The following is a 17,362-nucleotide window of genomic DNA, read 5'->3' as shown; positions in this document are numbered from 1 at the left end:
TGTGCATAAAAGTGATTTTGTAAAGAGGAGGGTTGTGTTAAAAAAAAAAAAAAAAAAAAAAAAAAAAAAAAAAAAAAAAAATCCCTGAAGCACAGAGCCACTCAAATACAAACACCTTCAACAACTCTATTCTATATTTGCACCAAAGCTAATTTGTCATGAACACTTTAATACTTCCATAAAAACCGTTTGTATTTCTTTAGCTATGAAGGGCTCACAAAGACAAAATGTGCAGATGAAGATTATTAGAAAGTACTAATTATTCTGAAGACTATATATAGATATAATATATATCTATATATATATTTTTTTTATTTTATTTTTTTTTTTACTTTCATGCAGTGAGATGAGAGGTGCATCATCTAATTCCCCATTCTCTCTGCAAACAACTGCACTTAAGAAGAGCAGGACTTGACAGTTCCTCCAGAGCTTTGCAGTCTTTCTGTGTGAAATTTCCCTGTCTGTCACTTGATTTATGCATGAAACCCTGGGCTAACTGCAAGCAGAAAAGCCAAAAGCTGGTTTAGAGTAATGGAGAGAGAGAAAGGCTGTAGGTTTGATTTTAACCTGAGTCCTTATTTATTTATTTAGGACAAGAGAGTGTGACATTGGGTTTTACAGCTCTCCGAACTGCAAACTCAAATTGTGATGACCACCACAATTTTGTTGCAGCTTTTATTGTCAAGCTGAAAAGTGGAATGGACAGCAGTATTTTATTGATAGGGCTTTTTAAGAATACAAAATAAAAAATAAAAATAAATGCTTCATGCAAAAGTCAGCGGGTACACAAACATTCAGGTGAATCAGTTGGATTTGCTATCTGATACAACTTGTATACAACCATGCAATGTTGCTGTCTTGCAAAGCATATGGTAATTTATGTGCTGCATCAGTAAAACTCCCTCCTTCAGAAAGCAAAATTCAAGTTCTAAAGTGTTATTTAATTAAACGGTAGCTGCTGTAGTCTCTTCAAGGTAAATTTCAACACGAGAAGGTATTTAGTTATTATCCACCCAGAGAGGCTGTGCTGCCTTCCCACACTGCAAGAAACTGATAGCACTTGATCAAACTAATTGATTATCAGGGTTGTTGGTTTGGATGTAATCCTCAGCTCTGCAATCTTGCTCTATTCTCATTTCAATAGAATGTCAGCTTTTGGAGGACATTCCACAGAGACGGATAGCTTCCTCCTCCGCTGCACCAGTACAAAATCCATTTTAAAAAGGGTTTCGTTTTCTCCAAAGCATTGTATTTTAATCAGCATTCCTTTATTGAACGTCCTTGAACTTGACGCTCAAGGATTTGATTGACTATTACTGATTATCCGTTTCCTGCCATCTACAGTTTTGTCTGATTTAAGTTTTCTTTCCAATAATCTTTCTGCAAAATATACAAATTAAACTAAACTGGTAATATAATTAATCAATAAAAGTAAACTAATTAAAACTACAAATGTACTACCGTTTGATTATTAGCATGTGTTCTGAAATTGTATCTAATAAATAATACACTTAAAATAAACCACTTTAAAGACTTTGCTGTCTTCCTCTTGATACAGTCACATTTTGAAAAAATGGTAGGTTTAATTTTTCATGCATTTAATGGACAGAAAAAAAAAAGTTGTTTGAGTTGTAGTCGATCTCCCAGTCAATGTAAATTGACAGGATAACGATCACAGACTATGTTCTTATATCGACATCAGTGTAAACAAAACTATGTTACAGTTATTAAAAGTTTGCAATGCAAAAGATGATGACTCACGGCGGTCAAATAACTTAGTGCCAGGCGTTCGCTGCTCACTGGCTGGTTCCAGGACAACAATGCTCACAGAAACACCTCTGGTTCTGTGAACTTTAGCTCTGTTTGATCGACATCATCAGTACCTGGGCAGTACTCTCTGACGTCGGGCTGAGAAAAATACCCAAACATGTGGTGCAGCCAGATACCCTGCTTCCTCTAACGTAAGCAGCAAACAGCGGGTGCCTTCTCAACACAGGGCGTGCCAAACCCTTTGCTGCTGCCAATCCGATCCAGCCAACTGTATTTATAAAGCAGTTTAACAACCACAGCAGACTAAAGTGCTGTTCGGAAAATTAAAAACGAAATAAAAGGGTAAAATACAAGAAGAGATTTAAAGACATAGGAGAGTTATGCAATTACAACAATTAGAAAACAGTATAACACAAATAAGAGTAGTACATTCAGCGTCTCCTTGGGGGTGAGGGTGTAAGTGGTACTGCAAAAAATAAAAACATCACCTCTGTCCTTTTCTCGTTAAAATTTATAAAGTTTATAGCCCTAGTTTATAGTTGCAAAAAAGCAATACAAAACTCATTCAGTGTGTAACTGAGTGGAAAAAAAAGGGAACTTTTTTTATTTTTTTTATGTCCCTGCCCCGGGCGACTTTTGTCCATATCAAAAGCCACTACTGGAAGCACGAACATAAACCTCAGAGCATGCAAACCATTTTCTTTTAACATGACTGTCTAATTTAAATACCCAGTGATGTAAAAGGCAAAAAATAAATAAATAAAAAATTAAAGAGGATTAAGTGAACTCTATGTCATTGGTATTTACACAGCCTTTCCTTTCTATTAGGTAGTTACTCTGAATGGAAAGGCTTGTGATACTTAAATTTTGAGTAGCTTCAAGATTTTACAAGTCTGGCCCCTTTTGCACTAGTTATTAACTTCAGCCTCTGGGTCCATTCTATCTAAATTACACCAACGAAGACTCAAAGAGCATTATCTAGTGGGAGGAAGACATTCACTGCTCGTTGTGTAACCTTTAATCAGGACCTCTCTTCAAAAATCGTTAACTATCCCTCTCAGGTGACTTACTCAGCTTGTTTTGACTTTTACTGACCTACACCAACAAGTGCTCGGGGAGTTAATATGTCACAATCCCTTAAAGCACTGCTCCTAAAAGACACAGATGGGGCGGGGGGTGCAAACCCAGGAGAGCCCATTCACACAAAAAAGCATTGTCTGCAATATGTGACGGGGTTTTGCAGCACAAAAGCCACCAAGAGTTATTCATGACATGAGCTGGTTTTTAAAAAGTAGGCCACCCAAAACAACCAGAGACATCCAGGTAGCTGAGTGGAGACTGCAAATCCCCTGGATTCATTATTTAAGCATGCTCTGACGGGCCAGAGAGCATCCTAATTGTCACTTACTGAATCAAGTCGTTATCACTGTGTGCATTTATAGTACTAAACCATACTCAACTAAATTGCCTTTGCAGTGCGTGGGTCCCGGGTGGGTCTAATTATGAGAAACACCCTCATCAGCTTTTTTTTTTTTTTTTTTTTGCAGAAATGGAAGCCGCACGCTTTGTTGCGGCTCAGTGTTGGCATTTGGTTTGTCAATGAGATGTAAAATTTAAAAGCAGGCGTTTGATTCCTGATGAGGACTTTAATAAATCATTACAGTGTCTATAAATAGAGTGTTGCCGAGGAGTCATGAAAATGACTTCATGTAATTATTTATGTTAAAGCAAAAAGAATTAATTATGAATGTTCTGTGACAAGCTAAACATTGGAGTGGTAGCTGTGAGGAGGCTATGAATTTGGGTCAAGCTCACAGAAGGAGCACTAAAAAAAAAAAAAATCCTGTCTCTGTGATTAGAGACGGTGAGAAAAAAGGGTTTGCACTGGTATGTTTACATGTTTGTGTGTGTGCCTGTGCTCATGTGTAGCAGTATTAACAAGGGTGAAAGCCCATATTCTCACATTTGTATTTATTTGTTTTATTTTGCTGCTGTTTAGACATTTTGGCTTGAGTAATGAGAGTAAGCACGCACTTATTGTTCACACTGTTTGGATTTAGTTCGATCATAAACTCAGGTCTGATAGGGGCCAGCAGTGCAGGTTCTAAGGTATCTGCTTGTTTTTAAACCGGTTGCCTGCTACCAAGCATAAAAGAACAAAAACAATTCTCTGCTCGATAGCTTGTGTATACCCTAAAATTTGACCATAAGTTAAAACCAATTTAAAGCTAAGATATTGCATCCTTTCAGCATGAGAGCAACAGAACAGAGTGCACTGTGACATTTATATAGTTATAAATGCATGTTGTACCAGGCAGATCACTGCCTCTGAAGTTGTTACACAGCCAAGCGGGGAAGCTGTGAAAGGAGACACGAGAAATTCATTGCACCGGCATGTTGATGTTAGGCATCTGATGAGTTTTTTTTTTTTTTTTAGATTAAAAGACAAAAGCATGCCTCACATGTAAATGAGACTAGTGTGATCAAAAAATTATCATTAATGATATGTACCAAAATAGATTGTATGCAAATGGTGACATTTCCCCCCCTCTTGCTGATTCAGTGAGCATGTTGCCTTTGCAAATACGCGGTGGTGGATAATGTGTTTACAATTGTACGCTCATCCCATTTTCCGTTGACTGACGGAGAGGCGGTGTACAAGTGATATCTGCTGCTTTCAAGTGCAGTAGATTAGTGAGGAAGCTCTTGAAACAATAATGCCCTCTTCTTGATGCTATTCCTCCTCCTCTAGGACACTTAAAAGTAAGGAGGGGGATCTCACACGTCTGCCGATGCTAGGTCTCTACGGGCTCTCTGCAGAATCGACATATTTTAATGAAGCTGAAGTTTAAAATTCGAGATATGGGGCTGATATGGGTTATGCAATCCCACAACTACAACTTACCATTGTAAAATAAAGTATGTGAGTCCTTTAAAAGAAGGTTGTGCTGGGAGCATCCTATTGCACATAACTGGAGACCTTATAAATAATCTGTTTTTGATTAACTGTGGAGTGTTGGTTTTTTTTGTTTCAGGGTGCTGCAGACGGTGTGTTGAAAGCAGCAGAAGAAAACAAATGTTGACCTGCTGTGTACTGCAGAATCAGCTTCCCTAGGTCCGATTTAGCCTTTTATTGTACAGCACAAGAATATTCATTAAAATGCAGCCAGCAGCAAAAAACTGCTGGTTGAGGAGTCACTGTTGCAAAATAGAACATGGGAAAAGGAAAAGAGTGTGCATCCTGTCAGGAAAGGATCTTTATCTGACAGGGTGGCCCATCAATCAAGTCAAAAGGAAACGGAGTGATTCGACAGAGGTCATGTAAGGGCATTTTTCATACAGTCATGGCAGTGCTACTGCTATTGGCTTTTAAAGCCCTCAGTCTTCTCGGTCGTGAGTGAGTAGCTGCAGGTCAGGCTTTAATAAAGGCTTCTGCATCTCTGCTGAATGCATCACTGCTCCCGTGTGACACACAAATAATAACCATGACAGAGTATAAAAAAAAAACCTAACTTTATTACAAGTGTAACACTTCTTGTGATATCAAAAATTGTCCCTTCTTTGCAGGTGCAGATCAATAAATAAGAACATCAAAGTTAATTTATAAGAGGAATCCAATTCAAAATTAAAACTAATTATAGATTCATTGCACTCAGAGCAATGCATTTCAAGTGTTCATTTAGATCATCATGACTTTCAGTCCACAGTTCATTTTATCAGAAAATTATAACAATATAAGGCTTAGTGGAAGAAAAGGAAAATAATAATAATAATAATAATAATAATAATAATAATAATAATAATAATAATAATAATAAAAGAAATTAAGATAAAAGATAAAGATGTACACGTGTTGTATGAAAAGGTGTAATGAATCTATAAAATATATAAGTTAAATTATTTCAATTGAGTCACTGAAATAAATGGAATTTTTGTATATATATTTACACAAATAAAAAATGAACTTCTACAGTTAAGAAAGAAACAAACCGATAAGATTCTTCATTGCTGCAACCATGTTCCTCTTCCATGCTTTCAGACTGAATGCTGTTTTTGAACTTTATCCCTTGAGGACACTCAGGAATGAATGTGCAGATGTGCAGCATCCACTGATGTTTTTGTTTTGGCATTTTTATGGTATAGATTTGACACTTCTACCTACCTCAAAGAGTAGCCAATCAAAATTTGATTAATGTTACACACTTCGCTGAAGAGTAACAGATTCTTTTTTTTTTTCATGTATTCTTCTCTTGTCTGTTGTTCCTTCCAGCTGTACATTCAGACAACCACCCTGACCGTCTCCATGAACCTCAGTGCCTCAGTCGCACTGGGCATGCTCTACATGCCCAAGGTGTACATCATTATCTTCCACCCTGAGCTGAACGTGCAGAAGAGGAAGCGTAGCTTCAAGGCTGTGGTCACCGCTGCCACAATGTCATCCCGTCTGTCTCAGAAACCCAGTGAGCGGCCCAACGGCGAGGCTAAGACTGAGCTGTGTGAGAACCCTGCTGCTGACCCCATGAGTGAGTACGCAACATAAAGGTCGCTCTGTAAAGACTTGAAGACACACAGGGTTTCTTAAGTTTATATTTATCTACAATTTCTAAACATAAAGCCTTTTCTCAATGCTTTGTACTGCAGCTTGATAAAAGATTGTCACTGTAAAATATACTATGGGGGCATCGGCTAGTCTGAGATCATTGAACAATGCTGTGATTGGCTCGCCAGCCTAATGCCTGGGATGCGAACAAGACACAACCGACACACCTTTTCTTAGAGGCAGATAGTGAAATACTTCTTACTACCACCAATGAATGGTGTGAGTATGTAGGAAAAAAGCAGAATATGAAAGTTATGAAAATTTGATTGATATATCCATCCAAAATATACCAGTTCCAGCCAATAACAATGTTATAATCAAAATCATTTGGACATCCGCTTCACATTTTTTATATTGCAGCTTCTTGTTTGTCCTGAAAAAGTTAAAGAAGGCAGTGATAGCAGGAAATGATACCAAACACAAATCCCCAAGATTTCAGATCTGAGCTGTAGATATGGATTAGATGTGCATTCGCCTTTCTTTTCTTTTCTTTTAAATTCTATCTCAGATCTCCTCCATATTTCCTTTTCTTCGCTAGAAAATCCATTCCTCTGATTTAATTGGGTGCTGGAATCATATTCCATATCCTCTGCAGAGAGCCAAGTTATCTTAAATCCTGATAAATGGCAAGACCTTTTGCCCAAGTTCATGACAGCGAGCGTGGGAGAAGATGACGGCCTTGCTCTGAGGAGGATTTAAAAAAAAAAAAAAAACAAGACCCTGTCACTGAAAAATGAGCCAGATAATCTGTTTCTGTTGCTGTGTGTTACTCATGCCAACCTTCAACTGAAACAGTAAGCATGATCCTATTAGCAAAGATAATACTGGGTATTAGTAGGTGAGCAAGGCAGCCTACGTATTTCCTTATTTGGATAGCGCAGCATTTGTTTTGGATGAGAAACGGATAAAAAAAAAAAAAAAAAAAACTAGAAAGAGTTTCAAAGAAAACTAAAAACCTGCATTTCAGACACACTTCCCAGAGGAAGCCGTTTGCTCATCTTTAACTGTCAGGGACGGAGACAGAGAAGATTGACAGCCCATGCAAATCTCACATCATGTCTTTCAAGGCCTCTCTCTCCCCCCCCCCGACGCCTCTAATCACGTCGAGCAATCATGGCGCCCACAGGTGCACCGTTCCCTCATCCGCTCTTTGAATTATCCTTCTGAGGAAGCAGATTTTTCAGGGAATTTCTCCAAGCAGTTGTCATACTCATCTGTTATGAGCACAACGCGTTCGGGTGTGTCTGTGCAACTGCGAGGGTGCATGTCTCGGCGCGAAGCACGATGTGCGAGGTGAACACATGTAAGTCAGGGAGCTGGGCGAGCGTGTCAGGGGAGGGAGAACAGATCCCCGCGTTTCACACATGTGGCTCATTGACTGGATACAAACCCTGAACCGAGGGTAAAAATCATAACATCTGTTGCAGTAGCACATTAAAAAGTCCCCGAGCAGGACGTGTAACCTCTGGAGGGGCATCCCAAAAGTGCACAATGTCATCTGTTCTGTGTGTCTCTAACCTTCTGCCTCTGCTGCATGAATATTTCCTTGCCTCGTCCCCCTACCCTGCGCGATCTCTCCTTCTTTTCGCCCTTCTTTTTTAGCAACAGTGGAAGTGACATTTATTAATGGCGAATTTATGTGCATGACCGCCCTGAAACCTGAACTGTGCCTCGACCATCCCAGGAGACTGTCCGTCAATTCCTGTAACCGTCAGCGTGCCAACCACCTCCCCTCCAGCCCCCATCAGGCCGGCACGAGATGACTCAGAGTGATTTATAGAATTCGGAGCATTAGCAGTTTTGCAGATTTACACTGGTATTGATAAGGTGTAATATCTTCATGATTACGGCTCTCAGATAGAAGCATTTGCTCTGTAATTCTGTTGAATTGATTCTGTGTCGAGCACAATTTTTCCCAATGGGCATGTGTGTTTTTGTGTGTGTGTGTGTGTGTGTGTGTGTGTGTGTGTGTGTGTGTGTGTGTGTGTGTGGAGGCCTTAATTCTTTTTAGATTGAATTTATTCAGCAAGGAATAATGCTGTAATAAAACTGCGTAACAAAAGCCAAAATCATACATAATAGACGGTGCATGGTGAGACAACATAATAAGCTTTCAAGTGTAAAAAAAAAAAAAAATAAAATAATGGGATAGTAAAGGTAAATGAATCAGTCCTGGACCTGTAAACACGGACCAAAATGTCTCCCCCTTCAAAAATCGTCTTGAAGAGTTTTAATGGTAACCAGCGAGAGCCTGTTGTACACTTACTAATGTTTTATTCATCATACTTGCAGGCTGAGACTACAAAATCCAGCTGTAAAGAAATGGTGCGACTTTAATTGTGTAGCTCCTGGGGACTGGTTGCCATAGCAACATTAACACAGTAGAATGAGAATTAAGAGGAACGTGTGTGATGAAGGTTTACATGCCGACTGACCCGCCACAGACACACTTCATTGAACAAGCAGAACCGTATTGTGCCTTGCAAAAAAAGTATTTGTACCCCTTGAACTGTCCCGTTTTTTTTTTTTTTTTTTTTACTGAGATTAAATATGATAAAACAACACAGTAGGGCACAATTGTGAATTATAAAAATAACTGCTCCATGCACACAGATCTGAATGTGAGGTGTACGTTTGTATTCAAACCCCAATTACTCTGACACCCTGGAATAAAACTGAGGACATGTTAATTCGTGTGTAACTTCATCTCAAAATAAATACAGCTGCTCTGTGGAAGCCACAGAAATGTGTTAGAGGACATTGGTGAACAAAAAGCATTATGAAAACCAAGAAACACAACAGACAGGTTTGGAAGAGCTGTTGAGAAGTTTAAAGTAGGGTTAGGTCAAAATGGATGCAGCTATATAGAGGCCAGTCCTGGAAACAAACATTTTGGAGGCTGTTAAAGACTTTAGAGTTGGATGAAGGTTCACCTTCCAGCAAATACAACAGCCAAAAACACGCAGCTCTGGAAGGGTTTAGTTAAAAATATATTTATATGTTTGAATGTCCCAGTCAAAGTCCAAACCTCAATCCAATTGAGATTCTATATAGAGATTTGAAATGGATGTTCACCAACACTCCCCATCCAGTCTGATGGACATCAAGACTTTCAATCTCCAAATGTGCAAAGTTAACAAAAACATATCTAGAGACAAAAAGTGGTGCTAGCAAACTATTGAATGCAAGCCACACTTTTCAGATTCTCTCTCCATATATATATATATATATATATATATATATATATATATATATATATATATATATATATATATATGTATATAAATCTGAAAACTTTTAAAGGTTTTGTATCTTTGCATTGCTGACCTGCTGATTAGATTTACAGCCAATTTCCTCACATGAATAATAGATTCTACACCAGTTTTCTCAAACTTCAGTCTGGTCTCCTGCCCCCCACATCCCTTTCCCAACACACGCACACAATCAAACATCTCCAAGGTGCAACAACGAAAGAATAATTCCGATTTATCATTTATTTATTTTAAATATTTTTGAGTTGACATTTGCCTTTCATAAAAACTAAAAGCCACCTTGATCTTTCATGTCTATTTCCAGGAATTAAATGTCAGTGTGTCTTGTAGCAACTGGTTACAGGCTTTTGCTTTTATTCTGACAAGGAGCTGAAGACTACTACATGTACGTGTACTGTAAGAAAGACTAAGCTCAAGCGCTACGTTTGATCACTTTGAGTACAGCTTCGCCTCCTTTGACAGTTAAAAACCTTTTGTTGTCAACCTTCTAGAAGTTTGTCTTCCATATTAAATCAGCTTGAAGACAGGCGAGTTTATCGCTCCCGAGGAATCTTATGTTCTCTGCATAAATGTAAAGGTGTAACACTACTTTTAGGTGTAACTGTAGCTGTTACCAATTAATAAAACAGGCAACACATTTTTGTTTAGGCTTGTTCATTGTCCTCGGAGTCGGCGCCTTTTGATAAAAATGTACAAAGTAATAGTTTATTTGTAAAATACTTTTAATTGCAGAAACAGCACAACGTGTAAAAGGCGGCTGTATCTGCTTTTGCACTGTTCAGTATTATTAAAGTATCAAATAATTTATTAGGTTAATAATTAATTGTTGAGATCCACCAATGAGAATGGTAAAATAAACATTTACCATAGTAACACTGGTTACTATTTCCTCAATATGGTTGCCTGCTCTGATGCTACAGTCTTGGTTTAATAAAATCAATACTGCAGTTGAAGTTCTTTCTTTAGATATCTTTTTATGTAATGCTAAACTGGCATGGCAAATATAAACAAGCAGTTTCTCCATGTGTTATGCCTGGAGTGGCAAGATAGGACATGATAAAACAAAACAAAAAACATAGAAGTGCAGCAATTAAATGTTGATAAACTCTTTGACTTAAGATAAAAACAGAACCAGTAGTTTTAAACATGGCGCTCACAACATTTTGAATGGTAATTGGTCTCCATAAGCTCACCTTCAACTTCTGATGAAAAGGTCCCTCACTGGAGCTGGTTGGGTGCGACAACCTGCAGCTTGTGTGTCACTGTTGGACATCATCAAAGGGGATATAAGAGCTCAAACTGGAAAAATCCATAACCTTAGAATCAACTTTTAGAGAGCACTAATTTCTTAAAAAGGTCACAATGAGCTTGAATGGCCTGAAACGATAACACAAAATATGCTTCCGCTCTCAAGGGCTGAAACTCAAATTGGTTCTCATTATGAAAGCTATGCGGCAGGACACACAAACACAAACGGCATCTGGGCGCTCAGCCATGTTCTGATGCGTTTCCATGGTAATGGAGACTGGGATCACATTGCATGCCCTAGCATTTGTTTGGTGCCCACTTTAGTGTTGTTTGTGATTTCTATCACTAGTTAACATCTGAAAATAGAAGCTGAATCTTTCCATGCAGGGAGTGCACACTGAAATGATATGCTAGTCCAGAAAATATTGCAACTGATTGCACACAGCTGGTGATAGGAATTCACTGCACAGCAGAAAGAATTCGCCAAAGTGAATGATGTCTGTTTACTATTGCGAGCACCATTCCTTTCTGCGTTTTGCTTCGTGCGAGAACATCTCAAAATAAATCTATTTTTTTATCATCTTCTTTTCGCAGGTCAAGCCACAAAGAAAACTTATGTGAGCTACAACAACCTCAGGATCTGATCTGCTTAGAAACACTTTGTCCTCTGTTTGTGATCAGAAAAAAAAAATAATAATAAAAGCAAAGAAAGCTGTAGGATCCGAGAAAGAAAGGCAGACAGAGAGCGCAGGCATCTCAGCACCACCTGCGGTACCTATGCACTCCAGGACTGTGGATGGCATCCAACCTTCATTCAGACATGATGCATGAGTCCTAACAGATACGAACAGAGCGCTGGGCCTGTGTGACTGTGTCGGAACCAAACCGCAGGTTGTAAACTTGTGATGTGGCCCTCTTCTCTTTGTCTGACGGGGAACGCATTGCCTGCTAAAAAAGGGGGTCACTGTGAAAGAGGACAAACACATAAAAATGGACCGTTGATCTGCTTCAAGAAATTTTCTTTTGAAATGTCATTAAAGCCATATTCTCTTGGGGTGTCCATTATCTGATTTCTGTTTTGTATTGTTTAAGTGATTTTTCTTCTGTGCCTCTTTTTTCTCTTGGAGTTGATTTAATTACCTTGAACAGCGATCTCTGCCACACATAGCATTTTGATTTGTCAACGTCAACTCAACTCAGTTCCAGATGATTTGTACCGAGTGATGGGCATTGTGAGTATATTTTCTTTGTAAATATTTGAGAGTATTTTCATGTTTGAAGAGCACAGAAATAGATATCCAGTCTTTGTTCAGTTGGATTTGGATGGTAACTAAAAAGCACCACAAAGTGTCCACTTTGCATGTGCCAATGTATGTCTGTTCTATTTGATGTAAACTAAACAAACAAACAAAAAAAAAAATCATAAGAAAAATAAATTCAGAAAATGATGATGAGCTTCTGCATCCTTCTGCAGTTTGTTTGTTTGTTTTTTTTCTTCTTTTTTTTGCTTTGTTTTTTTAATCTTTACCAGATGTGAATTTCGTTAGATTATGGAATATGGCTTTAAGGTGTAACTGGAAGCATGTTTGTTTTATATAGTTTTGTACTGGGTTTATTTTGCCTAATTAAAGTGTGGGAAACAGTCACATCGGAGCAATCATGCAAGTATGTTGTGATGTCTGTCAAATTACCAACATGTAATAAAATCATTTTGTTATTGTTTATACAATGATATTGGACAACATCATAATCTTTTTTTATGCATGTGCACAGGAGAGTCCCCCTGGACGTACGCTGCTGTGTGTTTTAGCTGGACATCTTGCAAAACGGTTTAAACTAGGGAACGGATAAGTACAAACAAGAGCTGCGGTGTTTGTTTCTGAAAGCTGATGGATATCCTACGTGCTGCTTGACAGTCTCAGCTCACAGTGGGACATATTAGAGAGCTCACTGAGCAGAAACAAAACCTGACGAGGAGAGGTTCTCCAGCATAATCTTTTTTTTACCCATATTGTCTTCTTGCAGCCTCATCTGTCTTTGTCAAATGCTCTTCTTTAAGGTATCACCGCCAATCACCCACGGTGACTTGAAAACCCCTCAGTCTTTTTCCAGATTTTGCCATGTCAGACGCAAACTCTGTATTTGTTTTTTTGGGGAGATTATGTGTGATAGACCAACAAATATAAATCTGTGAAGTGGAAGGAAAGGGATTCATGGTTTTCACAAAGGTTTACAAGAAAAAACTCAGAAAAAAATGCAGTCTCTCTGATGCAATTGTACCTGCAAGTCTTTTTTGTTTGTTTTATATCACTTTAACATTATCTGTTCTTTTAAATACAGCAATTCCATCCATGTTTTGCTAATACATACTTATTTTGATGAAAGTTGGCTGGCTTCCATGCTCCTGCATCCCCTCAGCATGTTGCTACCACCACTATGTTTGGGGATGCTGTTTTCAGTATTTTTTGCCACTCATAACATTTTGCTTGTCGGCCAGAGAGTTACGGTCTCATTTGACCAATACATGCTTTTCTCAATACATGTTTTCCGTTTCCTGTGGCAAACTGCAAATTGACTTTTTAAGGCTTTCTGTAAACATCAGAAATAGTAGCTGCATCGATGGATGTTGCTCCTCCACAGTTATAATGAGCTATGTGGTCATGCTTCTAAACAAACCTCTGCTTACATGTCAGTTATGGGGGGGGGGAGGACAGTCATGTGGGTTTTCAGTTTGTGCCATACATTTTCCATTTTCGACAAATGGATTGAAATGAGCTCTGTGAAATTTTATAAAATACTAGGATATATCTTTTATTTTCTACCCAAGGCTGGTTTAAACTTCTCTGCAGTTTTATCCCCGACATGTCCCTGGTCTTCATGATGCGTTTTGTTCCCTCATGTTCTCTGAGGCCTTCACAGAACAGATGGATGTATTCTGAGATTAAACCACACACAGGTGGATCGTATTATTTACTAATTAGATGAACATCTTGGAAACCATATATCCTCTCCCTTCTACTTCCCAGTTATGCATTATACTTTGTGTTGCTCTATCACATAAAATCCCATTAAAATAACTGTGATTGTAACACGAACAACTGTGGAAAATATGAAAGCATCTGACTACTTTTGGAAGTCGCAGTGTGAAGTAAGTATGCTCCATGTATCAACAGGCCGTCATACACTTTTATACACATTAACCACGCTTCTTTTTTTTTTTTACCTGCTTTTGCCTTCTAGCATTATGTTGGTATTTTCAATATTGATCATGTGATTGAAACACTTCAGTTTATTCAGCTTCTGTACATCCCCTTGAGGCTGCTACACAGGCACATGAAATATGACCAAATGATTCCTTTATTGTGTGTTTGTGAGACTCAAAGAGAGAGAACAAGCGAGGAGGAGGGAAGGAACATTATCCGTACCCACACGGGTTTTCTGTTGTTTCTCTTTCCATTTGTCTGGCATCTCTCGAAGCTCCTGAGGGACCAGATGGTCTTCGCTTCTCATGCACACAGTCTGTCATTTTTTGTTGCACACAGCCAAGAAAAATCCCACTTATACCCAATTAAGACTAGCCTCTCCCCTGGCAAATTAATTGCCTGTGTCAGAGTCTGTGTGCAAGTAATCAGTGGGGGCTGAGCAGAGTTTAGATTTGCAGCTCAGCAAAAAGAACAGAACTGCTAAACAGCTCAAGCAACGGCTCTTGGAATGTGGGTATGAAACAAAAACGGAGGAATATTAGAAAGGCTGATCCAAGAGCGGTTTTCATCCAACCTAAAATAAAATGAAGCATGGACTCCGTCAGCCCCAGTCTCTCAAGGCTCCTACGTAATAGTCCACCTGCTCAGTATGCACCTGCTCTGTAGGCAGCAGTTTCCTGGGCGAATCAAATGGGAAATACATCAAAGGAAAGAAGCTAATCACAGAACTGAGAGCAAGCAGGAGAACTTATGTTTTTAACTGTCAGTCTTTCTTCCGCAACTATTATCTCTGATTATGTGGCCACGGCAAACCGATTTATCACCTAATGGCTGTGCTAGTGCCTCATAAGTAATACCAATAAATAAAAAAAATGACTCCAGTGTCCCCATTTTATTTGAAAATCAAAGAAAAACTGTTCTCAAAACATTAAGTGTAAGGGCATTATGAAGACTCATTATTTATTTACTGAGTAACAGCTTTAGAGAATAAACAATCTAAATGCAAATGTATGGGAAAGATTTTGGGTGTTAAGAATTTGGCAGGATTTATTTTAACATGAAATTAACAATGAGTAACAAATACAGCACCTCCCACACTTTTTTTGCAACCCTGGTAAGGATGAGTAAAGGATTTAAAATAGACCTGTCTTTTATTGTAGTTTGATCATTCCACTTTGAAATATTACAAAAATCAAACCTCTAGTTTAAGTAATCAGTTTAAAAAGATCACTTGTGCTACTTATTAGTGAACTTGCTGCTCACATTTTGCACCAACCCCCTTTTAAAGATCAATTTTTAAGCAAAGAGGCCTTATTCTTCTCCCACATTTCATGTGATAGTTATAAGTTATAAGTCAAAGGGCTTATAACCGTTCCTTTTTGCACTCCTGAGATCATCCAGAGTCCATCCACTCTTATACTATCTCTTCATCTCACTCTGCAGATCTTCCTCTGGATTTAGGCCAGAGAGCAAAGGTGGAAGTAATAAAATGGTTGGTTGTGTCCGCTGAAATATTTCTCCTTAAACTTGACCCGATGAGACCCCAGAGATGAGTCAACTTTGGTTTTCCAGTGGAGTCACAGGGTTTTCTCTATTTAAAATCTCCTGGTAGGTTTTATTTTTATTCTTTTGCAAGTTTGCAAGACCCACATATGGAGCATTAAGTTCTGTTAATAGTGGGCATGTAGCACTTTTCCACACATTGTTTAGAATAACTTTGTAAACAAACAGCCTCAAAACCATTGTCTTATGAGATTGGATTCTTTTGCAATCCCTCCTTCCAGGCTAGTAAAGATATCTGAAATTTGAATTTTGACTACAAAGAATTTCTTTTACATTTCTTAGACATCTTTCTGTGTTTTAGGAAATATAGAAAGATGTATTTTAGTACCTCAGTTATTATTTGAAATATATTCACGATACATTTTCACTATTGTTTTGACTAAGAGGAAAGCTAATAATATCATTGCAATAGCTTAAAAAGTATCCTGGGCAGTGTCGTGGTTTAATTATATGTTAGCGTTTGATGTGAACAATAGGTTTTACTGACTCTAAAAATGTAAGCCGCCTCGCCGGAAAAGTTCTTGCTCTTAAGCGCTGTCTACTTACACAGCTGTCACAACTGTCCTCACTGTCAAAAGAATTACAGGACTGCATGACCTAATTTTGATGACAAGGTGACACTGCTGCTCTGAGGAAGGCGCATTTTAACGTGTGTCTCGTGTGACATGTAAAAGTCCCTGCTCCAAAGGCTCAGACTTTCTTCTGTCTGAGTTTCATGTCACTTTGGTCCGGCTCCGCCTTTGAGGAAAGCCTTCTTTATCTTGTCAGAGCTCCTGATGCGCTCTTTCACAGACAATTTACTGATGCTGAGTCTAGATTAGCCCTGTTTCATGGCTCCTGGGCCTCAGGCTCTCCTATCTCTCCATAAATGTCCAATTATCCAAGTGCAGCCTGAGTGAAACCTTATCTGCTTCCCGTCAGTGACCAGCTGAAGCCTGGTATAACATGGGGCGTATAAAGGCACTCTTCAGTTCTCTTATTTTTCTTCTCTGCTGTATCTTGTACTCTAAAGCTCGCCATGAGGCTTTTATAATTCGCAGCATTTTTCTCCTTTTCTGATCTCAAGAAAACAGGCCAGTTAGTTTTACCAGAGCATTTTGACAAACACATTTGAAATGCATTCAGTACTTAAAAAAGGCTTTTTGTGGTCATGGCAACTTCAACACGTGGGATTTCAGGCCATTCCTTTACCATTCTTTGAACCTAAATGTTCTGGTGGCACATTGTATGCACTCTACAGTCCTTTCTAGAGATTCTCACTTCAGGACAGATGGTTGCCTAGGCAACCATAGCATCTTTATTTGCCTCCTGCTCCTTGACTGTTTGTTTGGCATCACTGTCTGTCTAATAACAATCTTGCCTTGTTTCTTCTTTAGATTCTTTTGGAGATTTTCAGTTCCATTTCCCAGTCAACCATTTTCTTTTTTTTAAAATTTCATGTCATGTACCCTATATTGAAATATAGACCCAAATCACTATCTTCCCATCCACAAACTTATCTGTTGTGTGGTGGTTTTGAGGTGATATGCAGAAATCACTTTTGGCTGCATCTGACCAGACTGTGTACTCTCGGCATTTTATTAATTTATCACAATGTTCAGCATCAAACTTTAAATGCGCTACAACCTGATATTTTTTTTTTCCTTCTAAAGTGAACTCCTGTGTTGTGACAAATTATAAAGGCTCTTTGAAGCGCAGTGTGTGTG

The 17,362-nt window shown here is 38.5% G+C and overlaps 1 protein-coding gene across 1 annotated transcript in view; it reads left to right on the top strand.

Annotated features, from left to right (window-relative positions):
• LOC106954883 (metabotropic glutamate receptor 7-like) overlaps positions 1 to 12,619 on the top strand; it is a 118,677-nt gene extending 106,058 nt beyond the window's left edge. The window contains exons 9-10 of the mRNA XM_015044679.1: positions 6,041 to 6,293; positions 11,485 to 12,619. Coding sequence (XP_014900165.1) covers positions 6,041 to 6,293; positions 11,485 to 11,534 — 303 coding nt within the window. The 3' untranslated portion in view covers positions 11,535 to 12,619. The remainder of the gene's footprint in view (positions 1 to 6,040; positions 6,294 to 11,484) is intronic.
• The last annotated feature ends 4,743 nt before the right edge of the window (positions 12,620 to 17,362 follow it).

Source organism: Poecilia latipinna, unplaced genomic scaffold (assembly GCF_001443285.1).
Source record: "Poecilia latipinna isolate Pla-1442-1.1 unplaced genomic scaffold, P_latipinna-1.0 Scaffold686, whole genome shotgun sequence".
NCBI lineage: Eukaryota > Metazoa > Chordata > Actinopteri > Cyprinodontiformes > Poeciliidae > Poecilia > Poecilia latipinna.
This window is presented reverse-complemented; position numbering and strand designations above follow the sequence as displayed.